This window comes from Anopheles arabiensis, chromosome 3 (assembly GCF_016920715.1).
Source record: "Anopheles arabiensis isolate DONGOLA chromosome 3, AaraD3, whole genome shotgun sequence".
Taxonomy (NCBI): domain Eukaryota; kingdom Metazoa; phylum Arthropoda; class Insecta; order Diptera; family Culicidae; genus Anopheles; species Anopheles arabiensis.
In genome coordinates, this window is record NC_053518.1 from 52765331 (window position 1) to 52793169 (window position 27839).

At 39.3% G+C, this 27839-nt stretch overlaps 1 protein-coding gene across 4 annotated transcripts in view; it reads left to right on the plus strand.

Annotated features, from left to right (window-relative positions):
- Window positions 1-27839, plus strand: part of LOC120900094 (WD repeat and FYVE domain-containing protein 3-like) — a 323997-nt gene that overhangs the window by 274052 nt on the left and 22106 nt on the right. For 2 of the 4 annotated variants that reach the window (XM_040306684.1, XM_040306681.1), the window contains one exon: window positions 10260-10374. In XM_040306684.1, the coding sequence (XP_040162618.1) occupies window positions 10260-10374 (115 nt within the window). Of the gene's footprint in view, window positions 1-10259; window positions 10375-10531; window positions 11526-16652; window positions 16751-27839 lie in introns of those variants that run through there. The other 2 variants (XM_040306683.1, XM_040306685.1) reach the window with 2 other exon arrangements.

The window sequence follows — 27839 nt, forward strand, 5'->3', positions numbered from 1 at the left end:
TGCGTTGTTGCGCAATGAAAACCAAGGCGGTGTAAATTCCTTGCCGAAACGATTTATTGTTATACGTTTGCCAAAAAATTAGTCTTCGATCCCGCTTTTGGTATAGAGACCTTCTCCGTGTCCTGTCGCCCTTTTTATGCTTTCTATGCCGAACCGAACGCGATGGGTTGAAACCCGATCTGATAACATATTTAAAAACTCGCGTTTACGGCAGGTCGTTGGGTACCTTTCGAAAAGGTTCCAACATGCGTAAATGGGCATCTTGTCTTCGATGCAAACAATTGTTCATCGACAGAAATGGTAGGACCTGGTACGTAATTGGTTTGACAATTTGAAACAGATTTTGTAAACACATCTGATATTAGGGCAATTTTGTCGGTTTGCAATCGTTGCGAGCGTGTCGATTTTTCGTCAAATCTTAGGAACTTCATAATTTCGCGAAACCTATTACGCGACATAACATTCTTGCAGAACGGAAATCCAGACCATTTTTATTTATTTTTGAGTATTTTTCAGACCACATAAGATCAATCTCCATGCCTTTGGACTCAGTACCTCCGCAAATGTACTAAATAGCTAGAAATGCTTCCAGCTCAGCAAAAGACAAAGTCCAGTTTTTAGTTTGCAACACTCTTCTAGCTTCAATTTCTGTGCTTTTTCGAATTTGATTTAGAATACCATTATCAATGATAAGACGTCATGAACTCGAGACTGCACCAGCGACTACGTATCGTTTAGCATAAGCAGATGGAACGGGTACATCTCTTATAACGTTTAGTTCAGCAACTCTACCTCTATTACCATTGTTAATTTCCACTACATTCCACTGAGTGCCGTCAGGTGCCTCTACGATCGATCCAAATTGCAATCCGAGGTATCCGACAGTTGATTCCCTTCTGATTGATTACTGGAAATGTTGTTCAGAGCAGCGACAATCTCTCCGGGTCGTAAACCAGGCTGGCGCGTCATATTGAGATGGTGCACATATAAATATTGTACCTTGCAAACACTTGCAATGTCCTAAGTGCACCAGGCAAACTGGTTGAGCGGGTGTCGGGAGAGCATACACAGCGACCAATTATACCGGAAATCAAAACGTGTAGGCTACTTGTTTGGACCTGCAAGTATTGTGCTAAGGATCCCAATACGAACTAGCCATTAGTTGATGCTTTGGGTAGAGAGCGGAGGATAGGGACACTCAGACGAACCAGTGCTTCTAATAAAATTGCGGTAGAGTGTACGGTAGAGTTCTTATATAAAGGGTAAGTGTACCAATTATGGACATAGTTTGTTATTAATACGCACTTTTCGCGGCTGTATTAATTTGTCTTTTACCCAATCTCACGTTCCACAATGGATTTTGGAAGTCTGAAATGTGTAAAACCTGCACATATTTTTTATTTGATTGATTTTAATCATTAATCACTGAAAAATTCAAATTACTTCTGCTTCTAAATGTACTAATTATGGCACAAGTGTTCCTAATGTGGCTGTTAGGGTCCTACTATGGCCATACATATTAAACCATATATTTGACATTAAAAAAATCGCTTAATGTTATGAAACTAAAACAAATTAAAGAAAACTACGTGTAAACCAAAATCCGTAATAAAAATTAGCATTTATATTACTTTGATATATTGAGAAAGGCTCATTTGATAGTATAAATAATGTCGCTTAAATGCGGTGTTATTGCTTTAGTTTTTTGTGATATTGTGATACATTTTACACCAGTTATTTATTTCATTCAGTTCATGTATTGCATTCAATTCACTTATACATTAGTTCATAATATGATTCATAACTTTTATATTTGAATATAAGGAACTATTGATGATTTTGATAGCTTGTAAATGAGTTGGATTAAATTGTTTAGCCCTACAAGCTATTTTAATTGCGCATTCTGGCGTTTTTAGTCCCCTAATTTAGCCTTTGGTGTAGATGTCTTTGATTTTTCTTTATTTATTTTTTTACGCTCTTGCATCCTAGCACGTTTTTCATTTTCCCGTTTTTCTTTGGCCTCTTGGCGTTGTAGGGCTCTTATTTTCTTTTGTTGCAGTTCTTTTTCTTTTTCTCTTTTACTTTAAGAAGTGCATCTCTTCGGTCCTTAGCTGTTAAGACAGGTTGAAATGTTTTTTTTTTATAATTTCTATGTCTACCACAATGGTGAGGCGTAGCTGGTAGATTCAACACCTCTGAAAGTCGGCGTGTACTAATAACCAATGATGCGTCTTTTCCATCTTCGCATTGAGTCTCAATGTCCTTTTCTTGGAGATCATGATTGTTTACGATTCTTGCATCAACTACAGAAAAAGAAACAGTGAAAATTATAATTCGTTCATTTAATAATTCCAGACTAAATTTCATAAAATACAGCGATGTTTTAATGATTACTTACCATAATCCATCATTTTGGGTAGTTCTGAATCCGTACAAGTAGTTTGTAGTTCAGTGGAAGATGTCGAAGGCAATATATTGCATGATACATTAGAGCCTCCAGCTTCAACTTCTTTGTAATCTGTCATATCTATTGATATATAAGTATCCAAAGGAGCTACGATATCCATCTTTTTGGATGAAGAATCCGATGAAAAATCGTCGTTAACGACATCGTCGTTGTCGTAAATTCCATCGTGTCCGTCTAAGCATTTCAATCCATTGGCTTCTACTGAAGAGTTTAAGGCATGAAATCCAATATGCGGACGAACAAATTCACGATAAAAATAACGAATCACACGTTCTTCACGGGACAGCTTGTTGACGTCTCCTTCAATTTTAGCTATAGTTTCAGCTCCAAATTATATCATATGCTTCAACTATTCTATCCATACTAATGGTAGCGCTTTGATCTACACTACCGTGTTGTGTGGTATCTGATTCCTTCTGGATTGATTCTTCAAAAGCTTCAGGTGTGACAAAAACATCGGTTGTTTCGTTCGTAATCAAGGAACCAGTTGCTGAAGTTGCGATGCACTTAGAATAGTCGATTGCATTCGAATCGAACGGATGCAGTCCACATGCTCGAAACCCATTATTGACCGTCGAAGTTTTGATACCATTCTCGATAGCCAAACTTAATACTGATGCAAAGTGCAAAGTGTTCAGAATACTACCGGGATTATTGAACTTCCAGCTTTCTACTGACTTTGCTTGCTTACTGACATCTGCTGGCTGTGTGATGTGCGTGATGTGCGTGTGATTTGGATACAAACAGATCAGTATAATACCAAGTGATTGGCATAGATCTGCCACATTCAATCCAATATGCGATGCATGTCCATCAACGAACAAAATTATTGGAAATGTTGCGTTTTTCCTCACCAGAAAGGGATGAAATATTTTCTCAATATATCCCAAAAAGTTTGGAGTATCCATCCAACCACTGTCACTTTGACCGATACCCCATTCTTCCGGAAAGCTTTGCACCAAATCCTGCCGAAGACGTTTACCAGGGAGGATAACGTGTGGATTTATTATACTACCATGCAACATTACAGTTATATTTTGCTCATCAGCCGCTTGCTCTGCTTTATACACATTGCGAGATCCAATTCGGGTAATAACCTCCTTTGATTTGGGGTGTAGAAAGAAAGAGGTTTCGTCAGCGTTAAATACTCTAGAAGGATCGTCTATTATTTCGTGCAGTCCGTTTTTTGTTAGCCAGCTTGTTATCATCTGAAACCATCCACGGATATCATTCTCACTCACTCGGCTACTAGCCGAGGGTAATAGTTCTGGCGTACGAAAAGAAAATCCTGGATTACGTTTCGTTACGTTACGTTTCATGTAATTGCGCAGCCATTTGCGTCCTAAAGTAAGAAAAGACTAAAAATTATTAAAGATTTAAAGCACATAGTAAATGGTACTTGATTGTTTCGGAATGGAGTTGCTCGATCCGGATTTGCTTAAAAAAATTCTTTCATCTTCAACAACAAAGCTCTAGACGTAACAGGAAAGCCGCGATCTTGCATATTGCTTTACCAATCTGCAAGTTTCTGTTCTTCTTGAGAAGATAGCACAGATTCTGGCCCCCGGCTTTGCCTTTTTTCCATTGACGACTTATTCTATAGCGGATAGTAGATATTGGAATTCCAAATCGTTTGGAGGCTGCGTATACAGTTGAACCTGCAATAATAGATTCAATGCATTGGGCGATTGCCTCGTTCGAATATTGTTTCCGCTCACTCGCGGGTCCCATTCTGGAATGCTTATTTGTTATTATTATTAATTATTTATTAATCTTCAACGGGCCGTATGGCCTAATTAAGATGTAACAGTACATTAAAAAAAATACATAACAAAACCACAATTTGCATCGCAATTCACTGCGGCCACGGCAAAAGCCGGACACGTTCCTTGAAGCACTGAGTCGAGATGTCGAAGTCGAAGCAATCCGAGACAGTATTGAAGACAGCCGACATGCGGAACATAGGGTCAGACCGACCAGCGCTGGAACGGGGTTGAGCGAGCCGTAGAGTTTCTCTAGACCTAAGTGTTCGGGATGGTGAATAGATATCGACTCGATGCAACAAAGGTGATGAGTCGATAGAGCCATTTAGCAATCCAGAGAGGAAAGAACACTATGCATTGCGTCTTCTTACCGAAAGAGGTTCAAGGCCTAGAAGACGGCACCGCGCAGCATACGGAGGAAGATTATTGCGATCCTGCCAGGGAAGTAGGCGTAGTGCATATCGCGTGAGTTTACGTTGAATCGCCTCAAGTCGAGCAATTGAAGAAGCGGTATTGGGCTCCAGACTACGCACGAATATTCCAGAACTGAACGAACGATACAGTTGTAGACAGCTTTGATGCACATGGGGTTGCGGAATTCATTAGTTGTCCGGATAACCACGCCAAGTAATTGATTTCCTCTAGCTACAACGTCATGGATATGCTTTTTAAAGTTCAAACTAGAGTCAAGCAGAACGCCCAGGTCTTTGGCTTGATTTTGTCTATTAACTGCAGTGCCGTCCATGAAGTAGGTACTAGTGACTAGGCTCCTGCATCGACTAAAAGACACACAGTAGCATTTCTCAATGCAGATTGTCAGTCCTTTACGCTTGCACCACGAACAGAAAATTTCGATGCAGTCTTGCAGCAATGTACAATCACCTGTGTTGTGAATAGGCGCAAAAATTTTTGCATCGACGGCAAACAGACTGATACTGTCGGGAGGTAGAGCGAGGGTAACATCGTTGATGAACAATGTGAAGAGAAGCGGGCCAATGTTGCTTCCTTGTGGCACACCCGAGCTGCTGACTATTTCTTTGGACATGTGATTATCAATTTTCACGATGTATGTGCGATTAATTTGGTAAGACTTAAGCCACTGTACGGGCGAGCTGGGAAATCCTAGCTTATCGAGTTTAGCGAGAAGAATTGCGTGCGGAAGAGAGTCGAATGCTGCTTTCAGATCTGTATAAATTGCATCGACTTGTGCTCCGGCATCAATTTGACTAGTGCAATAGGTTACAAATTCAACCAGGTTCGTGGTAGTCGACTTTTTTGGCACGAATCCATGTTGATACGGGCTTAGGTAGCTGCGGCATGCATGTAGCAGATTTTTGTATATCACTAGTTCGAACACCTTGGCAATGGCACACAAAAATGTAATACCCCGGTAGTTGATGGCATCTGTCCTGTCGCCCTTTTTGTAAATAGGAACCATCCAAGATTTCCTCAATGTTTTGGGAAAGTAGCCATTGGCTAGCGATGCATTGAACAATTTTGCAAGGATAGGTGCTACTGTCGTTTGACAGCGTTTCAGCACGGTAGAAGGAATTCCGTCGGGTCCAGGAGCGAAGGAAGGCTTTAGTTGCGTTAGGGTAGATAAAACGATCTCACTGTCGATGAAAGGAGTGCTCATGTTAATTGCGCCAGCCGGAGTGTTGACGAGAGCTGCATCACTGGTATCGGTATCATTTATGGCCGGTGAAAAGCAATCTGCGAAGCGATCCGCGAAGAGATTGCACATTTCATTAGTGTTGACACTTGTTGCTCATTTGTACGTGATAGATTTCGGAGTATGCGTGGATTTTGTTTTGCTCTTGTAGAAGCGCCAAAACGAATCAGGCCACCTGCAAAGGTAACGTTGAGTATTACTCAAATATCTGCCATATCGAAACCTGTTATAGCTGCAGTATAAAGAGTGCGTGTCAAAGTAGATCGAGCGAGATCTTTGGCAGCGGCGCGTTTGGTAGTGACGATAAGCAGCTCTTTTTACACGTTTGAGTCGTTTGAGTGTGCGGTCCGCCCAGGGGGGGTTAGGTTTAGGACGCTGAACTGGGACGCATACAACAAAGGCTTGCAGCATAAAGGACGAGAAATTAAGTTGTTATTGAATTAAAGACGTATTTTGCAATGTACTTGAAAGATAGCACGCACTTTTGCTTCACTAGTGAATGTAGGAGACATTTATTGACAACAAATAGCATGACACATTGTTTATAATGAAAATTAGAGAACATGGCGTACATGACAGTGCGAACATTTTTGACAGTTGAGTTGAACATTGTTTATACATTTAAAAATCGATTCGTTAAGTTTGTAGTGATAATTGACAAATGTTAAATTTTCAAGGTTGAAATTTGGATTAATAGTTTTAAAAGTCACTAAAATTCAACCGCAATGGTCTTCGAAAAAAGCTAACGAGTGTCGGCTCTTCTGAGGACTGATTTTAAACCCGGAATAATTAATAAATGATAGTGTCCTATACGTTGCTAATGAAAACCATGATCATAATACAGTTTATAATTTATATTAAAATGCTTTCGAACGTTTTAAAAGGAAATAGATTGGTTTATACAACAGGAAGTGCTCCTTATGGCCATAATTGATACTATGGCCATAATTTGTATATTTACCTAGTGTGATAATTGGTACATCGTTGTTAAGTAGTACCAATTATGGACATATGGCAAAAAGGCACATTTTTGATGCTAAATTTATAAATTTTGATGTGAAGCTGTTAAATAACAAGCGTTTTACATCATAATGGTGTTTTTTTCATATAAAAATATGTTTAGATGCTTGTAAATCACTAATATCCTACAGTGGTGCTTTTACTCTTAGCAAAATGGTAAGAGATGGCCAAAATCTTAGCGGAACATTATAGAAGAGTGATATTTTATAAATGGATGTTTCTGACACGTAACTAATGAAGCATGAATATTTTAAAAGGTTCATATTTGATGCAAAAAATCCATCTGAGAGTGCAGAATGTGAATTTACTCTTTTAGAGCAAAAATAGGGTTGTCGTTATGGTCATAATTGGTACTATGGCCATAATCGGTACACTTACCCTACTAGCCTATTGAATATAGCGAAAAAATAAGCGCGTAGTAAGCATGAGTAAAAGCACGTATGTAGTTGAATACTTTCGCTCACTTTTATTGTTCTATTCATATTGACATGCCTTGTTACGAAAACGCGTACACGCCAGAGCTGTCAGACTTACAGAAGCACACCCGTCACTCGTTGACAGCAGGGATGCCAGCCATCACAATTAAGTTTGCTTATGGGACAAAAATGTTCCATATGGCGGTTTTAGATTGAAAATTTTTTTTTTTAAATTACCATATGAGATACAATTTTTTTATTGGTGCATTCAAAAGATCTTTAAAAAATAAATAAAAGTCAGAAAAATTCAATGAGTCGTAACGGCGGCAAGCGGAATAACATACCTTTCTCGAATGCGATGGGACTTCTAGTGCTGCATCAAATGAATTCGTTTGACGGCTTTGCTCACCGTTCAGCTAAGCATCTAACGTTCAGTTATTCTCTTTAAAACAATTGAGGGAGGAAAGAAATAACGAGAACTGCGTGTGCTACGCCGTTTATTGCAATGAAAAAAGAGTGATAACAGTCGCACGAGAAATTGTCGCTCTCTTCGCTCACATGTCATGCACTACGTGCTCACTCGAGAAACTGTGACGTCATGCCGGTTTTCAAAGTGTAAATAGAATTTTGAGGATGATTGTGAATGCACTAAAATGGATAAGATTTGAGGATTGTTTGAGGAAAGCCACACTATCCGCCCGATCGCGGGATTCGAACGGTAGTCGAATCGAATCGAACGTCAAAACATTGGAATCATTTAAACCAATTCGAATCAATGAAAGTTTTATCGAGGTTTAGAAGCGTTTTTAACAATCTTACATGCATTAAAATGTAAAAAATGAAGTTAACTACGTTTAATTAAAGCTTCCATTCGAGTGTCGTGATCAGGTCGTATGGCTGAAGATGAGCAAGCCTATTGCACCAAAGAAAAATTAAGAACTTTTAAATCATCGTTAATAAAAAAATTTAATATTGGTAATTCAAAATACAGGGTTTACCTAGCCAATCCGGCATCGTCAAAGCGTTATCGGTCGCCGTAAATACTTTTTCGGGCGACGTCAACCCTCAATTGGGCACTGTCATTTCTATTCGAGCCTTGTGAAGTATGAATCGGGCATAGTACAGAATGAAAGCGTCCTACTCTTGAAGGTGTTAAATCGGTAGCTTCGGTGTGTTTGATCTATCAAGTTGATTAAAAATACGTATTTTGCATGTTGTTTAACTTATTATATATTATTTTAAAATGTTTACCTAATTAAATCACCAAACATATTATATTTTTAAAAAAATATAAAACCAAATTGCATTGTACGGGTTTGAATTAAAAATTTTAAAAAAGGAATTTGAATAATTTGTTATGTGATTAAACTTAAAAATAGTGAATTTTCATACATATCAGTTCAACTACTAGCAAAAAAGTATTGTTTTACAGCTAGAAAGCAACAAAATATAAAGTAGGCCCAATTCATTCTGTATTTTGCCCGATTCATACTTCACAAGGCCCGAATAGAAATGACAGTGCCCAATTGAGGGTTTACGACGCCCGAAAAAGTATTTACGTCGACCGATAACGCTTTGACGATGCCGGATTGGCTAGGTAAACCCTGTAATGTATTATTTTTATCGTTTTTCGATGCGAAAATGGATGCAATGCGTGTAGCGTTATCGGTATATGTATCAAAACTTTTCTCGTCCGATTTAAGTAAAAACATGGTAAAATAACATACTTTCTGACGCGGCTTCAAATTGTTTGGCAAAATGCTTTGGTCAGCCGCCACCAGATGCGCCAGTGAAAAACGTACTTACACTAGCAAGTACGGACAATGTAGGGGAAAGTGGGGCAAAATGGACATATTAAGCAGTTCAATGAATATTCATTTGAATATGCCACAAAACACAATTTTTCTTTCATTATTATATGCATCCACTATTTATCTATGGATTAAAATTGCCAGATATTGGCAGATATTTTAAATAGAATGAAAACAACTTTAAACATGAAATCAGAGTAAAATTAAAGTTGATGATTTACGAGAAGCGTTTTTGACACGTGGAGTAAAATGGGCATAACCCTGGGGCAAAATGGGCATATTTAAACAAACTGTGAAACGTCAAAACACTGGGGCAATATGGGCCACAACAACTGCGCTTAGGTAATGGTCTATGCTTTTGTGCACGTTTCGTGAAATATTTTTTCGTTCTATCTTTTGTTTTGCTGATCAGCAAAGCTCTTAAAACTCTTCCAAAAATATGTTATCAAATTTCAAACAGTTTTTACACGTTTTAATCTACAAAATTGAATCTTTTGAAGCTGTGTCTGGGATCATTATTGAAGGGACAAAAAGCATCTGCCCATTTTGCCTCAAGCGAAACTGCCCATTTTGCTCTGAAACATTTTTGTATTTTGTGTTATGTTACTAAAAATACACATTCAATCGCCTTGCTTTCTTCAGACAAATTATATAGACATATCACACATTTTAAAGAATATCATGTAAAACTTCCATGCATCACATTGACATTGGTTTAAGCTTATTTTCGAAGTGGCAAAAATTACATCAATATGCTACTAAACTTTATTATGCATTTTTTGGTAATTTGTTACGTAAGCGCTGTTCATAGAACACTCTAATGAATACATTTTGAGCATTGGAAAGTATCTTTGTAGTGAAATAATGCTTAAATAGAGGGTGCTCATTTTGCTCCACATGTCCATTTTGCCCTGCTTTCCCTTACCCCAGCCTTTACATATCACCTCACTGCAAACAGACATATAAACGTTAAAAAGTGCTGTTCAGTTAGCAATAAAGTTAATAAAGTGAATTTTGTATTTCAATTCATTTCAATTATCCTTTACAACAAAATCATTGAGAGCAAATCTACTAATGTTTATTTATACATTTACACATTTTTCATTTCAGCTATGGTCAATGGAGGTCATTAGAAATCGGCCACAACAATCATCGGTAAATGCCAATAATGAATTGTTGACGGTTGAATCTGGTGCAAAAGACAATAATCTAAAATTATCAAAAAGTATGTATAATATATGATTTCTATTATCTGATTACTATGATATAGCCAAGATTTTCATGTACCTAGCGACACCCCTGATTGTTTTATTTTTTTTTTGTCTTAAACTCCACGTTTTTTTACAACGCAAACTTTGATTGGTTTTCATACTCTACACCAGCTGTGTCAAACTCAATTCATAAGAGGGTCGCAAGTACATATTTTTAGTGATTCGTGGGCCGCAAAGTTGAGAATAAAAAATATATCTCAATATTCATATAAAATACTGTTTAAAATCATTATTGTTAAACAAATTGACTTTTTGTACTCCTCGCTTCAAATCTGGAATAGTTTCTTATTTATAAATTTGCAATTTTTTTATTGTGCCTTTTTTATTTAAAAAAAATGTTTAGTGTACTTTTAAAGTCACATGCGTTGTTTTCATCCTTATTATTAAAATAGGAAATTTCTCATTAGTCGCGTTCTAACATGGCACTTATGTTAGAAAATATCACTGAACCACACTTTTTCACTGAGGTAGGGGAAGTCTACCAGCCTGTTGCGAATCTTTTTTAAGCCATTCGAGCTATCCACCGCTGGATGAATAACAAAAATATTGGCATGCAATTTTTTGATAGATCAAGAGGAAAATTGTAAAAAAAACGTGTTTAAACATTATTTTTCGCTAATTTCTAAGTTCGAAGTGGTATATGGTGGTATATGGTGGTATGGAGGCATTTCTTATAACAAGAACCCATATGTTACGAATAATTTTGTTAAATTACGATAATTTTATCTGACAAAGATTCGTGGTGTGTGATCCCATAAAGATTGGCAAATCTTGTTTTGCACTTGAAGGGAGGAGTAGGTGTCTGTGTCTGTGTGTGTATGTGTGCGTGCGTGGTTCTGTGTGTGTTTTTTGCTGTTTCGTGATCTCCTATGGAATCGCCTTGCGAAAACACGAGGGGGGAGGAGTGGGGTGTGTGTTTGTGTGCATGCCTGCGTGCGTGCGTGGTTTTGTGTGTGTGTTTTTGCGTTCGCGTTCTCCTACGATCACATTGCGAAAAACACCATGGCGAGGAGCAGGTGTGTGTGTGTTTTCTTTTCTTTGTCGTTTCGCACTCTCCCGCGGGTGCATAAAAAGAAAGTAAGAAATAAAAAAAAATTGAACAACGGATTCTTAAGTGTGTCTGAACTCATTGCAATCCGAAAGAAAGCGAGGGGGGTCATGCAATGTAGTACACATGCATGCAACATGTATCGCGCCGCCACGACGTTTCTCGCTTTCAGCCCGACCCAACCGACATTGTCACGTTTCAACCGGTTTTTTTGTATTGAAAAACCCAAGCGACATTATCGCGCGACGTTTTCAAATTTTGTATGAGAAAAAACGGGCTCAAAACATTCTCAAATTGTGCTCATTAGCAGCACTAAAGAGCACGTTTCTGCAACGGTGCGACAGCGTGTATCATACATGTAGTTTCTGTATGCTACATTATTGTTCAATTTCTTTCATTCTCTCCTCTCTCCCAAAACAAACACAGACTCTCTTTCATTTTCCCATTCCACACATTCGCTCTTTATTTTACCTGTTTACCTCTACTCACACATACACTTTTCAATACTCACATTTCACACTGCCGAAAACCCGTTGCGGGATACACACGTACCCGTCTTGCCTGTCTTCTCTCCTCGTCCTTCCTTTCATCCAGCGTTGTCTTCGTCGAATGGTGTGCACGCGTTAAAAATTCTTCCTGCTTGCCTCCCTCTCGCTGTTCCCAGATGCTGCGCTAGCGTGCTGGATAATCGTCCCTACCTTCCTGCCGCCTCTCCTCTACCAGGCGCTAGCACGTTGGAGGATCGTTCCTGCCTTCCTGCCGCTTCTCCTTCGTCCGGCGCTAACGCGTTGAATGGTCGTTCCTACCTCTCTTGTCCTTTTGTTTTTGGCACTGCTGGTGAAAGAGGGAAATATTATCTATTTTGAAAACCGCTGTTCCATTTAACGCGAAGCATAATACTTACCAACCAATTGATTATTTCTATCGTGGTCCGTGCTCACTTCCGTTTGTGCGTGTGTGACGATTTGCTATAGAAAACGAAATTGATTTGATATCACCAATTATTAATACCATTTAGTTTGATACAGATTGATATAATCCTTTATTAAAAGCTGTACTTACCAAATAGTTTTTTCCCGTACTGGTTTCACGAGAGAAAAAACGAGCACGCATCGACGCGTCCTTCTGCTTACAAACTTGATTTTACACTGCCACTTTTTTCATATGAACGCGAAGCAGCGCCTTCCTCTGGTGGCTATACAGGTATTTCCCGATATACGCCATACTCGAAATACGCGATTTCGCTATAAGCTTTTTGTCTAAATTTGACAGTTCTTTGAGCAAATTGTACTAATTTGACACATCAAATATCAAATTCAAAATAAATTCGCTTTTGGTCGAATATTAAAAATCATTTCAAAAGGTGTACAATTGTAATATTCAGTTGAAATCATATCAAATAACTAATTTAGTGGCTAAAACCTACCACTTCATGCAAAATTATATCAAAATTAGCTATAATTTGACCGAAAACTCGACATTTGCTAATATTCGAGATACGCTATTGCCTTCGCATTAATAGCGTATATCGGGGAGTACCTGTACAATGATACAAAGAGCGGACGAGAGAAGATCGCTTGCATGAACGCTTGGTGTGGCAAGCGAAATTGGATAAGTCCCAGAAAAGCGAGACACAAGAGTTTCTCTCGAACGATGGAAAGAGAAGAACCATATGAAACATGAGGATGGTTGATGTTACACAGCCAAGTTGCGAGCAAAAAGTGACCAACACCCAGAAGAGCAAGACAGAGTGAAAATTTTTCTGAATGTTAGAATGAGAAAAATGATAGATACACATAAAAATCGCGCGATAATGCCGGTTGGGTAGAAGCTCCTATCCCCAACCGGCATTATCGCGCGTTTTTTATGTGTATCTATCATTTTTCTCATTCTAACATTCAGAAAAATTTTCACTCTGTCTTGCTCTTCTGGGTGTTGGTCACTTTTTGCTCGCAACTTGGCTGTGTAACATCAACCATCCTCATGTTTCATATGGTTCTTCTCTTTCCATCGTTCGAGAGAAACTCTTGTGTCTCGCTTTTCTGGGACTTATCCAATTTCGCTTGCCACACCAAGCGTTCATGCAAGCGATCTTCTCTCGTCCGCTCTTTGTATCATTGTACAGGTACTCCCCGATATACGCTATTAATGCGGAGGCAATAGCGTATCTCGAATATTAGCAAATGTCGAGTTTTCGGTCAAATTATAGCTAATTTTGATATAATTTTGCATGAAGTGGTAGGTTTTAGCCACTAAATTAGTTATTTGATATGATTTCAACTGAATATTACAATTGTACACCTTTTGAAATGATTTTTAATATTCGACCAAAAGCGAATTTATTTTGAATTTGATATTTGATGTGTCAAATTAGTACAATTTGCTCAAAGAACTGTCAAATTTAGACAAAAAGCTTATAGCGAAATCGCGTATTTCGAGTATGGCGTATATCGGGAAATACCTGTATAGCCACCAGAGGAAGGCGCTGCTTCGCGTTCATATGAAAAAGTGGCAGTGTAAAATCAAGTTTGTAAGCAGAAGGACGCGTCGATGCGTGCTCGTTTTTTCTCTCGTGAAACCAGTACGTTATTTGGTAAGTACAGCTTTTAATAAAGGATTATATCAATCTGTATCAAACTAAATGGTATTAATAATTGGTGATATCAAATCAATTTCGTTTTCTATAGCAAATCGTCACACACGCACAAACGGAAGTGAGCACGGACCACGATAGAAATAATCAATTGGTTGGTAAGTATTATGCTTCGCGTTAAATGGAACAGCGGTTTTCAAAATAGATAATATTTCCTCTTTCACCAGCAGTGCCAAAAACAAAAGGACAGGAGAGGCAGGAACGATCATTCAACGCGTTAGCGCCGGACGAAGGAGAAGTGGCAGGAAGGCAGGAACGATCCTCCAACGTGCTAGCGCCTGGTAGAGGAGAGGCGGCAGGAAGGTTGGGACGATTATCCAGCACGCTAGCGCAGCATCTGGGAACAGCGAGAGGGAGGCAAGCAGGAAGAATTTTTAACGCGTGCACACCATTCGACGAAGACAACGCTGGATGAAAGGAAGGACGAGGAGAGAAGACAGGCAAGACGGGTACGTGTGTATCCCGCAACGGGTTTTCGGCAGTGTGAAATGTGAGTATTGAAAAGTGTATGTGTGAGTAGAGGTAAACAGGTAAAATAAAGAGCGAATGTGTGGAATGGGAAAATGAAAGAGAGTCTGTGTTTGTTTTGGGAGAGAGGAGAGAATGAAAGAAATTGAACAATAATGTAGCATACAGAAACTACATGTATGATACATGCTGTCGCACCGTTGCAGAAACGTGCTCTTTAGTGCTGCTAATGAGCACGATTTGAGCATGTTTTGAGCCCGTTTTTTCTCATACAAAATTGTAAAATGTCGCGCGATAATGTCGGTTGGGTAAGGGATTATTTTAATGGGCGCCCAGATAGAGCCCGATGAGACCGAAATCGCATGGATAATGGTACCGGGGATGTTTCTTAAGGGTCTCTATTGTTCTGTACGATTGTGTAGAATAAGTTTATGAGATGTTATGGGTACATTCATGTTAGATTCGAAAAATATACCATCTAAATGATTGTTCTTCTCTGGAAAATTAAATACACTTCGACAAATAGTAATAACAGTTTTTTGGTTTGGAGTGATTTTAGCAATTCTCAAAATATTCTCGCGGTCCGCATTCAGCATTGACGAGGGCCGCATGCGACCCGCGGGCCGCCAGTTTGACATACCTGCCCTACACGTACCGAGGCTTGAATTCCTAATTTTCTTTGAGCATTTTTCCATACATTTGTTAACTTTGTGGCTTGCTGTGGCTTCCATCCAGTAAAATTTAGCTTATAACTTGAAAAAAACCTCATAACACCAAGCCTCGCTATTTTTTTTATTTTTTTTTTTAATGGTTTTTCACAAAAAGGTTATTTCATACGCTCATAAAGTACTAATGCAGCTGATTTGCCAAAAACTATTAGCAATGATAAAAAAAATTTCAATTTCACAAACGGATGCCATTTTGACAATGCAAAAGGTTGTGCAGAAATTTAGAAGGTCCGATTTCCAATAGACCTGATACATTCCATTGCTATGTTGACATACATGTATGATTTAAGTTATTTTTGTACAGTTATTGACATGATTTTCTGCAGAGCATAACTAAACATTAACCGTAACAAGGTGTTCATTGAAAAACGGATTGAAGCTCACTGGTTTATGAATTTAGGGTGCCACATATAACACGCTCGGATCCAATCAAAAACATGCATACTTATAAAATCCATGTTGTTTTTTTCGTGCCCTTAAATGTAAGATCCATTTACAAAAATATGATGTTGCACGTGACTCGAATCCCTTCACTATTCTCTTTCCAGTATTTGATGCTAACCAGAGTAACTCAATTCCTTCAATAGAATTCATTAGAATATTCATAATAATTCAATAGAACATTCAATATACCTCAAAAGAAAATATAAAAAAAAACTAGCTGATTTACCCGGATTCACACGGGATAAAATTGATATCTCGCTTTAATTAAAAATAGAAGAATATGCAATCCGAGTAGCACAAAATTATGATTACAATGATAACAATGGTTTTATCCCAAAGCTTCCATTCTTCTTATCATTCGTAATAACCGTAGGTAATTAAGATCTGCTATGGCAATCATCCCTTTGGATAGCACTGACTTTTTGGTTTACCACGGAGTTTATTAGACCCATATACCATATACCATGTATAGATACTTCCAGATATATGCTTTAGCTTGCCCAGTAAACCTGGTTTTACCCAACATAGTATAAATTGACGATTCAGTATCATAAGTTGTAAATACAGGTGTCTGAGTACACATTTCTCTTTTTATGTGTTCATATCATTGTCGTTTATTAAACAAAAATTATGATACAGAACATGATTTTGAACAATAAATTAAAATTTTGATACATTAATATATTCACATGAAAACACAGTCTAAACTCACTGGTTGAACTTCGATTCCCTCCCAACTATTGAATATGTGCTTTTTAGTTGACACGTTTTTCCATACATTTTTTTTTGAATTTTTTCTCGGTAAGCCATGAGATTTTTGTGAAATTTTCAAAAACCGGTTTACCCATACATACACATGCTTTTTAATTGAAATGTTAACCAACTCATCAGTTCACCTCAAAGAACCTGTCACGACGGACGAAGCTGGGACCATATATTACCTATATAAATCCAGTACTCACATACGCCTCTGAGACATAGACACTGTCCAAATCTGATGAAACCCTCTTAGCCGCGTTCGAGAGGAAGATGCTTAGAAGGATACTTGGCCCCGTATGTGTGGAAGGACAATGGAGGAGCCGCTATAATGGCGAGCTATACGAGATGTACGGCGACCTCACTGTCGTACAGCGTATAAAGCTCGCCAGGCTCCGGTGGACTGGCCATGTTGTACGCATGGAAACGGACGACCCAGCCCGTAAAGTCTTTTTAGGCCGTCCACAAGGACAGAGGAGGCGTGGTAGACCCAAATTGAGGTGGCAAGATGGCGTGGAGTCGTCCGCCATTAAGGCCGGGATAACGGACTGGCAGACGAAGGCGCGAGACCGTGAGCAGTTTCGGACACTCCTGAGGCAGGCCAAGACCGCAAAGCGGTTGTAGCGCCGGATAAGTAAGTAAGTAAGTAAACCAACTATAGAGCGTTCAACTAAAAAGCATGTCAACTAAAAAGTGTTCAACTATTGAATTTTGACTGGAATTACTTTATTGTAATCAACAGATAACTTCTTTTAATCTCTAATACAAATCTCGTGCAATGGACCGTGGTTTATCTGGGTACCTTTAATCTGGCTCTTCGTTTATCTATGCAGTTAAAATATTACAGTTCCATACAAAGGTAACATGGAGTGCTGAAGAGGATATTTAAAAAATAACGAATATAAGAGCATATTGTCATAACTAAAATCACCCTGAATCATGGAACATTTCAAATATTCTCTTTGGCAAAGCTTGAAGTAATTCAACTCATTATTCGTGTTATTAGAGTATCCGTTAAACGTCAAACGCCTTGTGTCTGGTCGAAGGTTCTTTGCGCTCTGGAAAGTTTTCAATATTATTCAGTGAAAACACATTTCCTGCACAACCTGTCTGCTAGCGCAGTGAATCCAAGAACCTGGTCTTCATTTACAATCAGATCACCCACCTACAATCACCTGGGAACGATTCCTGGCCTATAATCAAAACATCGCTTCAACATTCACTGTACCACAAACAATAGCCGGCATCGCGAATAAATGAACACATTTTAACAGTCGTTTAAAGTTCATTTTGGTTTAACCGAGATCATTTGTTGTTCATTCCTGTTAAAATAAACGATCGTCAAAACAGTTAACGACTGCTCGATATCGCATATAGGCAAACACGGGGAAAAAATTCGAGCAGTATTATTAAACGACTGTTAATTTGTATCGCATACGCTCTTGACAGTCGTTTGTTTTACGGCGGCATAGGACCAGTCGTTAAAATTAACAAATGAGCTCAATGCGTTCGCGATGCCGAATTCTAGCAATTTTTAACGACTCTGGTTAATTTTTAACGACTGTTAATTTTAAACCAATTCTTTCGCGATACCAGCTAATGGCTGGTATCTGTTCCGCCTGTGCCAATGACATCGTAGCTGCTGATCGCGTTGTGAAGTATCAGGGTTGGTACAACTGTGAGTTTCACTTCTCATGCAGCGGACTTTCTGAGGAGCTGTATACTACTATTGAGTCCTGTGCACAACTTTGTTGGGCCTGCAAGGCCTGTGTGAAGTTTCAAAAGGATCCGCGTACGGCCGTCTTGAGGTCGTCCACCCCCTACACTCACACTTCTGTCGACCTATCGTCCAGCATAGCCGACCTTAAAGCGGGCTTCCGTAGCGAGCTGTCACAGCATACCACAGCTATTAAGTTTGAGCTTCTGGAAGTTTTAAAGGAGGAGATCCGTTCCTGCTTGCGTTCGACGCATACCGCCACCGAATTACCATCTCAACGGCCCATTCATCACAATCCAGCGTCGTCTCACCCTGAATTGTTTAATTCAGTGGTCAAAAATATCCCTGGTATTATAACACCCACACTACCCATCGGTTACCACTGAGCAGATTTCTCTCATGGTGCAAGTACGTCTAGCATTCGATAAGCGGGATGTGTTTGTACACCGTCTGACAAAACTTGGTGCCGACACTAGTACACTCTCATTTATCTCATTTAAGGTGGGCATACCAGCCACTCTACGCAACAAGGCTCTCTCACCTGAGACATGGCCCTCTGCTCTTACCTACCGAGAGTTCCGTGACTTTCTTCTTCTTCTTTTGGCTCAACAACCGTTGTCGGTCAAGGCCTGCCTGTACCCACTAGTGAAGTGAGCTTGGGCTTTCAGTGACTTATTGATCCCCCCATAGCAGGATAGTCAGTCCTAATTATGGTGGCACGGTCCATTTGGGGCTTGAACCCGTGACTATCGGACCAATAATTATAACACTAATACCTGTGCAACAACTGATACAAATTCGATGCTCGATCAATACGTTACTCTCGCTACCGACACTTATCATAATCCTCTCTCACATTCGTGTGCCCCGATACCAACCACTACAACAGATACGCTCGCACAGCCTGTTACGATTTCCTCGCCTGCCATGACCACTACAGATACAGCTTTGTTTACAAACGAACCACATCAAGACCTTAATAAGCGAATGCTTGTTACCACCACACCTACCAGGTCACCTCCCGAGTGCTTAGCCACTCCTAAAAAAAGACCGCGTCGCGTAAACGCTAAATGGACTGATGAATCTGCTGACGCTGGCCCGTCAGACGAATAGCAATCTACCACTGCATCCGGCGATGCACCTCGCTCAGCTCATCCTAGTCTCTCTATCTACTACCAAAATGTACGTGGTCTACGAACGAAAACTACAAATCTTCGCCTGGCGCTATCAGAATCAGAATATGATTTTATAATTCTCACTGATACTTGGCTTACTCAGTCCATACCTTTTTCCCTCCTCACTGACGATCATTACAGGGTTTCGAATCATATAATGGACTACTTGATCCACTCGGTGTAATGTATCAAATGGTTAGGAGATGTATGCAACGTTGCTATGAAGATTTGCAAGCAAATAATTTAATGATTATTATTATTATTATTATTATTTATCAATCTTCAACGGTTCAATGATGATGATGAGTCCCACCTTTTACCCCGATATAGTATTGAGAGGAACGATTGTATCTTATCGATAATTGTGTTGTTGTAAATTAGTAATTAAGCAAATAATCAAATCATAAGGCAAGTAAGTATTGCAAGAACGTGGTGGCTACAAAACTTCTTTCTTCTCCTCTTTATGAAGCAGTCATGGTCGGTCTCAACACATGGTACCTGCTTTCGTTTCTCTTGTATAGCCGGTTCAACCTACAACCAACTAATGGCGATAGAGAACCACTTTCAAAACTATCTCACAGCGTACTTTTTCCTTATTCCGTTACTGTACAATTTATGACGATTCACGTTTCGGGTTGCATTGGACCAAACCAGTACCCCCAGGAAAGTTATCAAATTATATTTACTATTTTTCGCGCGCGTGTCTCAATGCTATATCGACTCATTCTTTTCTTTTATTTTTGTTTTTGTGTTAACTTGTTTATTTATTTTAACTTTTTTAAATTTAATTTTAAAAAGATATAAAGAAAGAGATAAAAGCAAAAAAAAAGCTAAAATCATCATCATCATCAAAGCTGGTGATGACAAGTGAGGTTTACACAACAAGTGACTAAAACATTTATTTATCAATTTATATTTCATTCACGCTTTCGCGGATTTCGTCTTTTCTAAATTAATCTACTTCCTTACTATTGTCACAACAGTCATACTTCATACAATAGTGGCCTTGATGTGAGTTGCACACAGTCTCTTAAATTGGGGTATAGTGTCTGCATTACAAACCACTCTGGGCATCATATTAAAAGTTTGTATGCCTTTGAAAAACAAAGAGTTCATTGCTGATGCTGTCTCAACCTTATTAACTCTCGGATCTGCTGCTCTTCTTGTGTTGTAGTCGTGCACATTTAATCCTCGAACAACCCGATCACAAAGATATTGAGGCAAGTGACTGTTCAGGAGTTTATAAACAAAAATCATTGTTTGGTACATTACCCGCTGTTTGTTTCACCGACATCCATTTTAGGGTATCTAGCATAATCAATGACGACGTATACCATCCGCATCCTAGAATAGCTCGCATTGCTCTGTTTTGCAGTTTTTGCATTCCTGTCATTCGTCCTGCATTAGCCATAAAAAGAATTGATGGACAAAAATCCAGATGTGGAGCCATAAGAGACTTGTAAAGCTGTATCTTTGCAAAAACACTTAAGTCTTTTTTTAGTCGACAAATAATCCCGTATTTTTGCCATTTTCTTAATGATATTATCAATGTGGCTTTTAAATTTAAGTTCTTCATCTATTGTGACTCCAAGATATTTTATTTCTTTAACTCTCTCTATGGCCTCGTCATCAATATTGATCTGTAAGTCAAAGAGGGTCTTGGTACGGGACAGCACTAACATTTTAGTTTTTTTGCATTTAATTTCAATTTTTTGTACTTCAACCATTGATCTATCGAGGCCAGATCCTCATTCCGCTTCGTTGTTGCTTCTTTTACAGAGCTACAAGAGAGAAAGAAAACCGTGTCGTCAGCAAAGAGATTAATATCAAAAAAATTTAATACATTTTTCATGTCATCTATATACATAATAAACAAAATAGGACCAGGCACACTTCTTTGGGGGACTCCCAATGAGTTTTCAAGAGATTCCGATGTTGTGGTTTTAAAACGAGTTCTCTGAGTTCTCCCTTCTAAATAATTTTTAAACCAATCAAGTTCTTGTCCCACAATACCGAAGTTTTTTAAGGCATTGATTAACAAAGGTCTCGATATTGTTTCAAAGGCTCTTTTCAAATCTAAAAAGACAGCTAATAGCCGGCATCGCGAATAAATGAACACATTTTAACAGTCGTTTAAAGTTAATTTTGGTTTAACCGAGTTCATTTGTTGTTCATTCCTGTTAAAATAAACGACCGTCAAAACAGTTAACGACTGCTCGATATCGCATATAGGCAAACACGGGGAAAAAATTCGAGCAGTATAATTAAACGACTGTTAATTTGTATCGCATACGCTCTTGACAGTCGTTTGTTTAACGGCACCAGGCATAGGACCAGTCGTTAAAATTAACAAATGAACTCAATGCGTTCGCGATGCCGAAAAGAAATTTATCGGTCTGAACTCTTCTGCAATGATTGTACCATTAATCTTAGGGATGGGAATCACTATTGATTCTTTCCAAGTATTTGGAAATTGTCCCGTAATCAAAGAATCGTTAATAATGTTATGTAACGTGTCCCCTGTCACTGAGACAATCTCGTATCACTTTACCATTTATATCATCAAGTCCAGAAGCTCCTTTCAATTTGAAACAGATTCTTTGGTGTGTTGGAATATCAATCGGCTGAAAGTGAAATCTTTTTCTTGTTTGCTCCATATTTTTAATTTGCTCTGGTTCATTGCATTGAGGAATGCTTTTATGTATGTCCATAACACTATTGACAAAGTGTTCATTAAACAACCGGGCAATTTCTGATTCATCTTCGATTATCTTGTCATTAAATTGCACCCTACCTGTTTCATTGGAACCTGTTTGCAACCAACTTTAACAACTTCCACAATTGTTTGCTATCATTTTTTGATTCATTTATTTTTCGCTCAATAATGGGTGACAAGACACCCAAATTTACATTTTCCAGATTCGAGTTGGGATTTTACGCGTTCAAAACCTAGTGTTACCAAATCGAAAAGAGTTTACGGATTCGAATTGTATGTACGATGTTGAAAATCGTTTAACGCAGCGGTCGGCAAAGTCCGGCCCGCGGGCCAAATGCGCCCCACCGCAACAATCAATCCGGCCCGCGAAAGATTTTGACTGATTTTGAAAGATGGAAAGAAACTATTCGTATACACATTACTGTATATCTTTTAGAATAACATTTTATACCATCGTACTCTTTCAATTTTAATTAAAGTACTATGGAATGACGGATCGTTCGGTATGTTAGAACTCGTGCTCAATATCCCCGTAACGTTTGCATGAAAACAATAGCCTTTTTTCGGCTGGCTGTAGAATAAAACTAGGAGAGATAATTTATTTACATGTACATCATTTGAAAGGTAATTATTTCAGCTTCCTTGGACAAATAAATCTAAGACCTTGGGAGTTGCCTTTCATCAGTTATTTGGAATTTTTACCACGATGGACGAAGACATGCCTATAGGCATCCCAAGTTTTCGCGACAAAATTGTTAGAGTAGAGCTTTTGGATCATGTTGATCCAGAAAAAATCGATGGAACACATGTGACGGATGTTGTACCAGTTTGCGGACTAGGGTGTCATGTCGAAATTTTGCCGAAACTCACCTAATATGAACGCATTGAGTTTTGGCGTCACTGTTTGCCATTGCGAAACCAGTGGACGCGATTTCTGCTTCCTGATATATGTGTTTATGTTTCCCAAGCACTATTTCACTGTTTGGCGGGTTGCATCGATCTCCCGGCCCAGATAACCCAGTAATGTAGCCACTTGTACCTCTGTCTTCATTTTTAGCTTTTTTGAAACCTCAAAAATAGGCTCTCTTGCGATGCTTTGATGGTTGACTAATAGTGTCAAGATGTTGGTGACCAAAACGCAGAAACGTTGTCATGCGACGAAAAACTTCTGTATGCAGTCCAAATAAAACGCTACGGGGTGTCATTCGTTGATCGCGCACGCTTCTAAGTTGGTTGGTTTACTTTTTTGGTCATCATGGTTAGAGCTTGACTGATAGAGGTGTCAAGGTGAAGTGACTGATAGAGGTTGCCTGTTGTCTAATGGGATACTACTATTCAAAATGCAATTAACTATTTGTTAGAATGGGTGATTATCTATGATAAACCCATGAATTTGTCAATTTTGTAAATGCAACCGTTAATTACATAACGGTTAACATTGTATCAACACGACAATAAGACTTTCGGAATGAAGGAAATCGCACACGAAATTTTATATTGATGAGATGCACTGAAGACTGGTTGCAATAAATTTATTTAAAGTTTTGCATGCGACTTTGCGATGGCAGAGCTTTTGACTTTTGCCTACGCAAAACATGCAATACAAAGTTTTAAATATAGTGAAACAGATCCATACATTTTCACGAGATTTTTGTTATTGTTATTTTTTAAGCGTAATAATAATAAAACCGCATTCTCCTGGCCCGCGGCACTCGATCATTTACTAAAGTTGGCCCTTTGCCTTAAAAGTTTGCCGACCGCTGGTTTAACGTGTTCGAAAAATAGTGTTACGATGTTGAACTGGCTTGAGAAACCCTGTAAGGGAAGTTGCATCAGATTTTTCTACCAAGTTTTTTTGTGGCATATTGCATGCAACTATTGCATTTAATTTTTTCTCAATGCTAGAGATGCCGGTGTTAACCGCATCACTAACACTACTGGCCAATTTCGTTTCAATAGCATCAATCGAAGTTTTCTGCATATTGGTAATACCAATGCTAACAACTTCACACACACTCTTTTTAATTTTCTCCTCGATAGCAACAATTGACAATTTAATGTTTTCTAAAATCGCTTTGATTTCTAGCATTTCGTCGGATTTTGATGCACCTGAGCCTTCTTGTTCCAAGCAATCATCGCACCAATACTTCACGTTCACTATGTCATTAATCATCTTAGCCGCTGGCTTAGTAAGCCTTGTGCAAGCTCGATGAAATTGACCATGGCATATACCCATACAAGTAACCGGGTCGTCACTAATCAACACCGGTCTTATACATTTCTTGCAACTCATGACGAGTGTTTACAAACACTCATCAGCACACCGAGTGTATTAATAATGATCGATGCCCGTTTTGCTTACTACTAATACTAATACACGTTATACGCTATTTCAGGAGATCCTCCTTCGTTCGTACAGTTCACTAACACATTGGAACTGTTTACAGCTACTGAAACAACACAAAATAAATTAATTAAAATCAAGAGTATTTCAATCGTCTCTGGATACAACTTCACTACATATCAAAGTCCTGTTATTCAGTTGTCATGTGTAACAAAAATTTCCACAATATTTACACCCTTTCACCACTTTAAACACTTCAACAGGGAGAGCAACACAAACTACACCTCACTCATCATCGCACACCAGCGAAAAAAAATAGGGGAATATGTCAAACGCTTAGGAGAAGTGTGCAAAACAGCTATGGAGTTTTGCATCCAGCTATGGAGCGCTCGGATGTAGCGCTGTAGAAATTAATCCAAGAATTTTTTAAAAAGCACCGCGTGATGATTTAAATGTTTGAGGTGATTAAACACATGTTTTTGGTATTGTAAAGCAACATAATAATTTATTTTTAAATTGAATTTGCTATTTAAACAATATTCTCTGTAAAAATCTCTACTCTACTATTTTTTCTTTGAGGCAACGTTGCATACATCCCCTAACCATTTGAAACATTCCACCGAGTGGATCAAGTAGTCCATTATATGATTCGAAACCCTGAATCATATCTACAGGTGCGATAGGAATCCTTCCAACAGTGCCCTCTCACGCGGTGGGGGTGTTTTAATTGCATGTTCCTCTTCAATACCGACATGTGAAATCGCATCGCCTAATACCATACTGGAACAACTTTGGATCAAAACATTGCTGCCAGGTGTCTCTGTTTACATCGGCGTTGTTTACATTCCGCCCAGTCATGCGAATGACCCCGCAGTGATGAACGCTTTACATGATAGTGTATGTGAAATTTCAAGCCGCATTAAAGAGAGCGATTTATTACACGTCTTCGGAGATTTCAATAAACCTGATATCAGATGGGAGCTGACTAATACATCAAAAGCCGATTGCTCTCCATGTTATTCTGTCATGCATTATGCGCCTTTATGCAATTCAGTGGCTAATACCGATTTCGTGGATGGGTTGCATAGTACCGGATTATTTCAGTTGAGTGGTATTGCAAATCAATCTGGGCGTCAATTGGATCTGGTCTTCGCAAACCTTGCCGCAACCAATATGTTGTGCGACTCAATCACACCTCTGTCCTATGTGAATGGTACTTCGGCTCTAGAGAACTCCCCCCCATACGTAACACACTGTAGTATTCCACTTCTCAGTGAGGACTTTCATCATCCTTCATTGGATATGATGATTTATTATCCCGCACAATTATCACACATCACCAACAGTCACACTCGCAGTACAGTCAATAGAAATTTCTTCAATACGAATGTGGAATGTATGAATTCTCTTATTGTGTCGTTTGACCGCAATTTTGACTGCTCCAACTTTGCCACTATCGACGAAGCCACCGATTTCTTTAGCGTTTTTATGCGCTTAGCGATTAACTCCTGCGTTCCTGTTGCTCGACGAAAGTTTTGGCCCCGATTGGTCTAATACATCTTTAAGACGGTTGAAAAAATAAAATCAAAAGCCTACGCGGATTACAGTAGAACGAGATCATCGCTGCATAGGAGAATTTTTTTCGATGCACTGAACAATTATCGTCGACAAAATCGTGTGCTCTACCGCTCCTTCATTCGCCGTACTGAAAGGCAGCTGTTTTCTAAGCCAACACGGTTCTAGAGCTTCTGGAACAAACGGCGCAATATAAGAAGTATCCCTCCGTCAATGACCTACAATGGCGAAACTAGTATCGATACATCCGATATTTGCAACACTTTCGCCAATCGCCAAATAGTTCGCTGATGCATTCTCCCTTCCTGTTCACAATCCTAACACACTAGCTGAGGCCACTCGCAATACTCCATCGAATGCTATCGACTTTATTTTACCCACAATTGACGAAGCACTAGCTGCGCGCACACTCAGCGATATAAAATCATCTACATCATCTGGACCTGACAATATTCCCGCATACATTTTGAAGCACTGCCGTCAATCACTTGCACCCATTCTTGCCAAAATATTTAATGATTCCCTTATGCGTGGCATGTATCCTGCGTCCTGGAAACACGCGCGATTGGTTCCTATCCATAAGAAAGGCAGTCGACTTCATGCTAGTAATTATCGTGGCATTGTTTCCCTATGCGCTTGTGCAAAGGTGTTTGAGCTCATTCTATACAATCCGCTACTCACAGCAGTTCAAAACTATATGAGCCCTAGTCAGCATGGATTTCTCCCAAGGAGATCTTCCACCACAAATCTTGCCGAATTTGTTGGCTACTGCTTCGACAACATGGATCGTGGTACTCAAGTTGATGCAGTATATATCGACTTCAGGGCTGCGTTCGATAGTATCTCTCATGATATTCTACTCTCGAACGCGTAAAAAAACTCGGTTTCCTCGACTGGCACATCACCTGGCTGCGTTCATACTTAACTGGTCGTTCGTACTATATAAGCATAGGATCTCATCGTTCTCACTCCTTCACCAGCTCCTCCGGAGTGCCTCAAGGGAGTAATTTGGGACCGCTACTCTTCCTCATCTATATAAATGATCTATCTTTTGTTTTACCGCCAGGCCAACACCTAATGTACGCCGACGACGTAAAAATATTCGCTCCAGTTAGAAACTACAGTGACTGTGTACGCCTTCAAATGATCCTTGAGAATCTCGACAGCAGGTGCAGCAGAAACGCCCTCCAAGTGTGTGCTGATAAATGCCAGTGCATATCATTCAGCAGAGCCCGTTACACTGCCCCGTTTACATACACTATGCTCAACACGGCTTTGGTTCGCACGACATGTATCCGTGATCTTAGGATGCTACTCGATCAGAAGATGTCATTTCGCCCTCACATTGATAGCGTTGTAGCGAAGAGAAATCATCTACTTGGTCTAATTACGCGGACCTGTAGCGAGTTTACCGATCCCATGTGCGTCAAGTCGATCTTCTGTGCCATCGTAAGGTCGTGCCTGGAGTACTGCTGCCCGATCTGGTGCCCGCTTGGCGTTGGTGACATCAATCACCTCGAAGCCATTCAACGGAGACTCACCAAGTACGCGGTTCGACTCCTTCCATGGCAATCCCACCACGCTCGGCTCCGACCATCAGCGGTGTCTGCTTCTCGGACTTGAACCACTCTGCTCTCGACGCAAAAACGCCCAATGCCTTTTCATATTCCGGCTCCTTAACGGAGAGATCGATTCCCCGGCATTACTAGCCAGAATCAATTTGTTCGCTCCCAGTCGGATTCTTAGATCTAATTTCCATCTCCGTGTACCGCGTACCCGCAACAACCATCGCCAG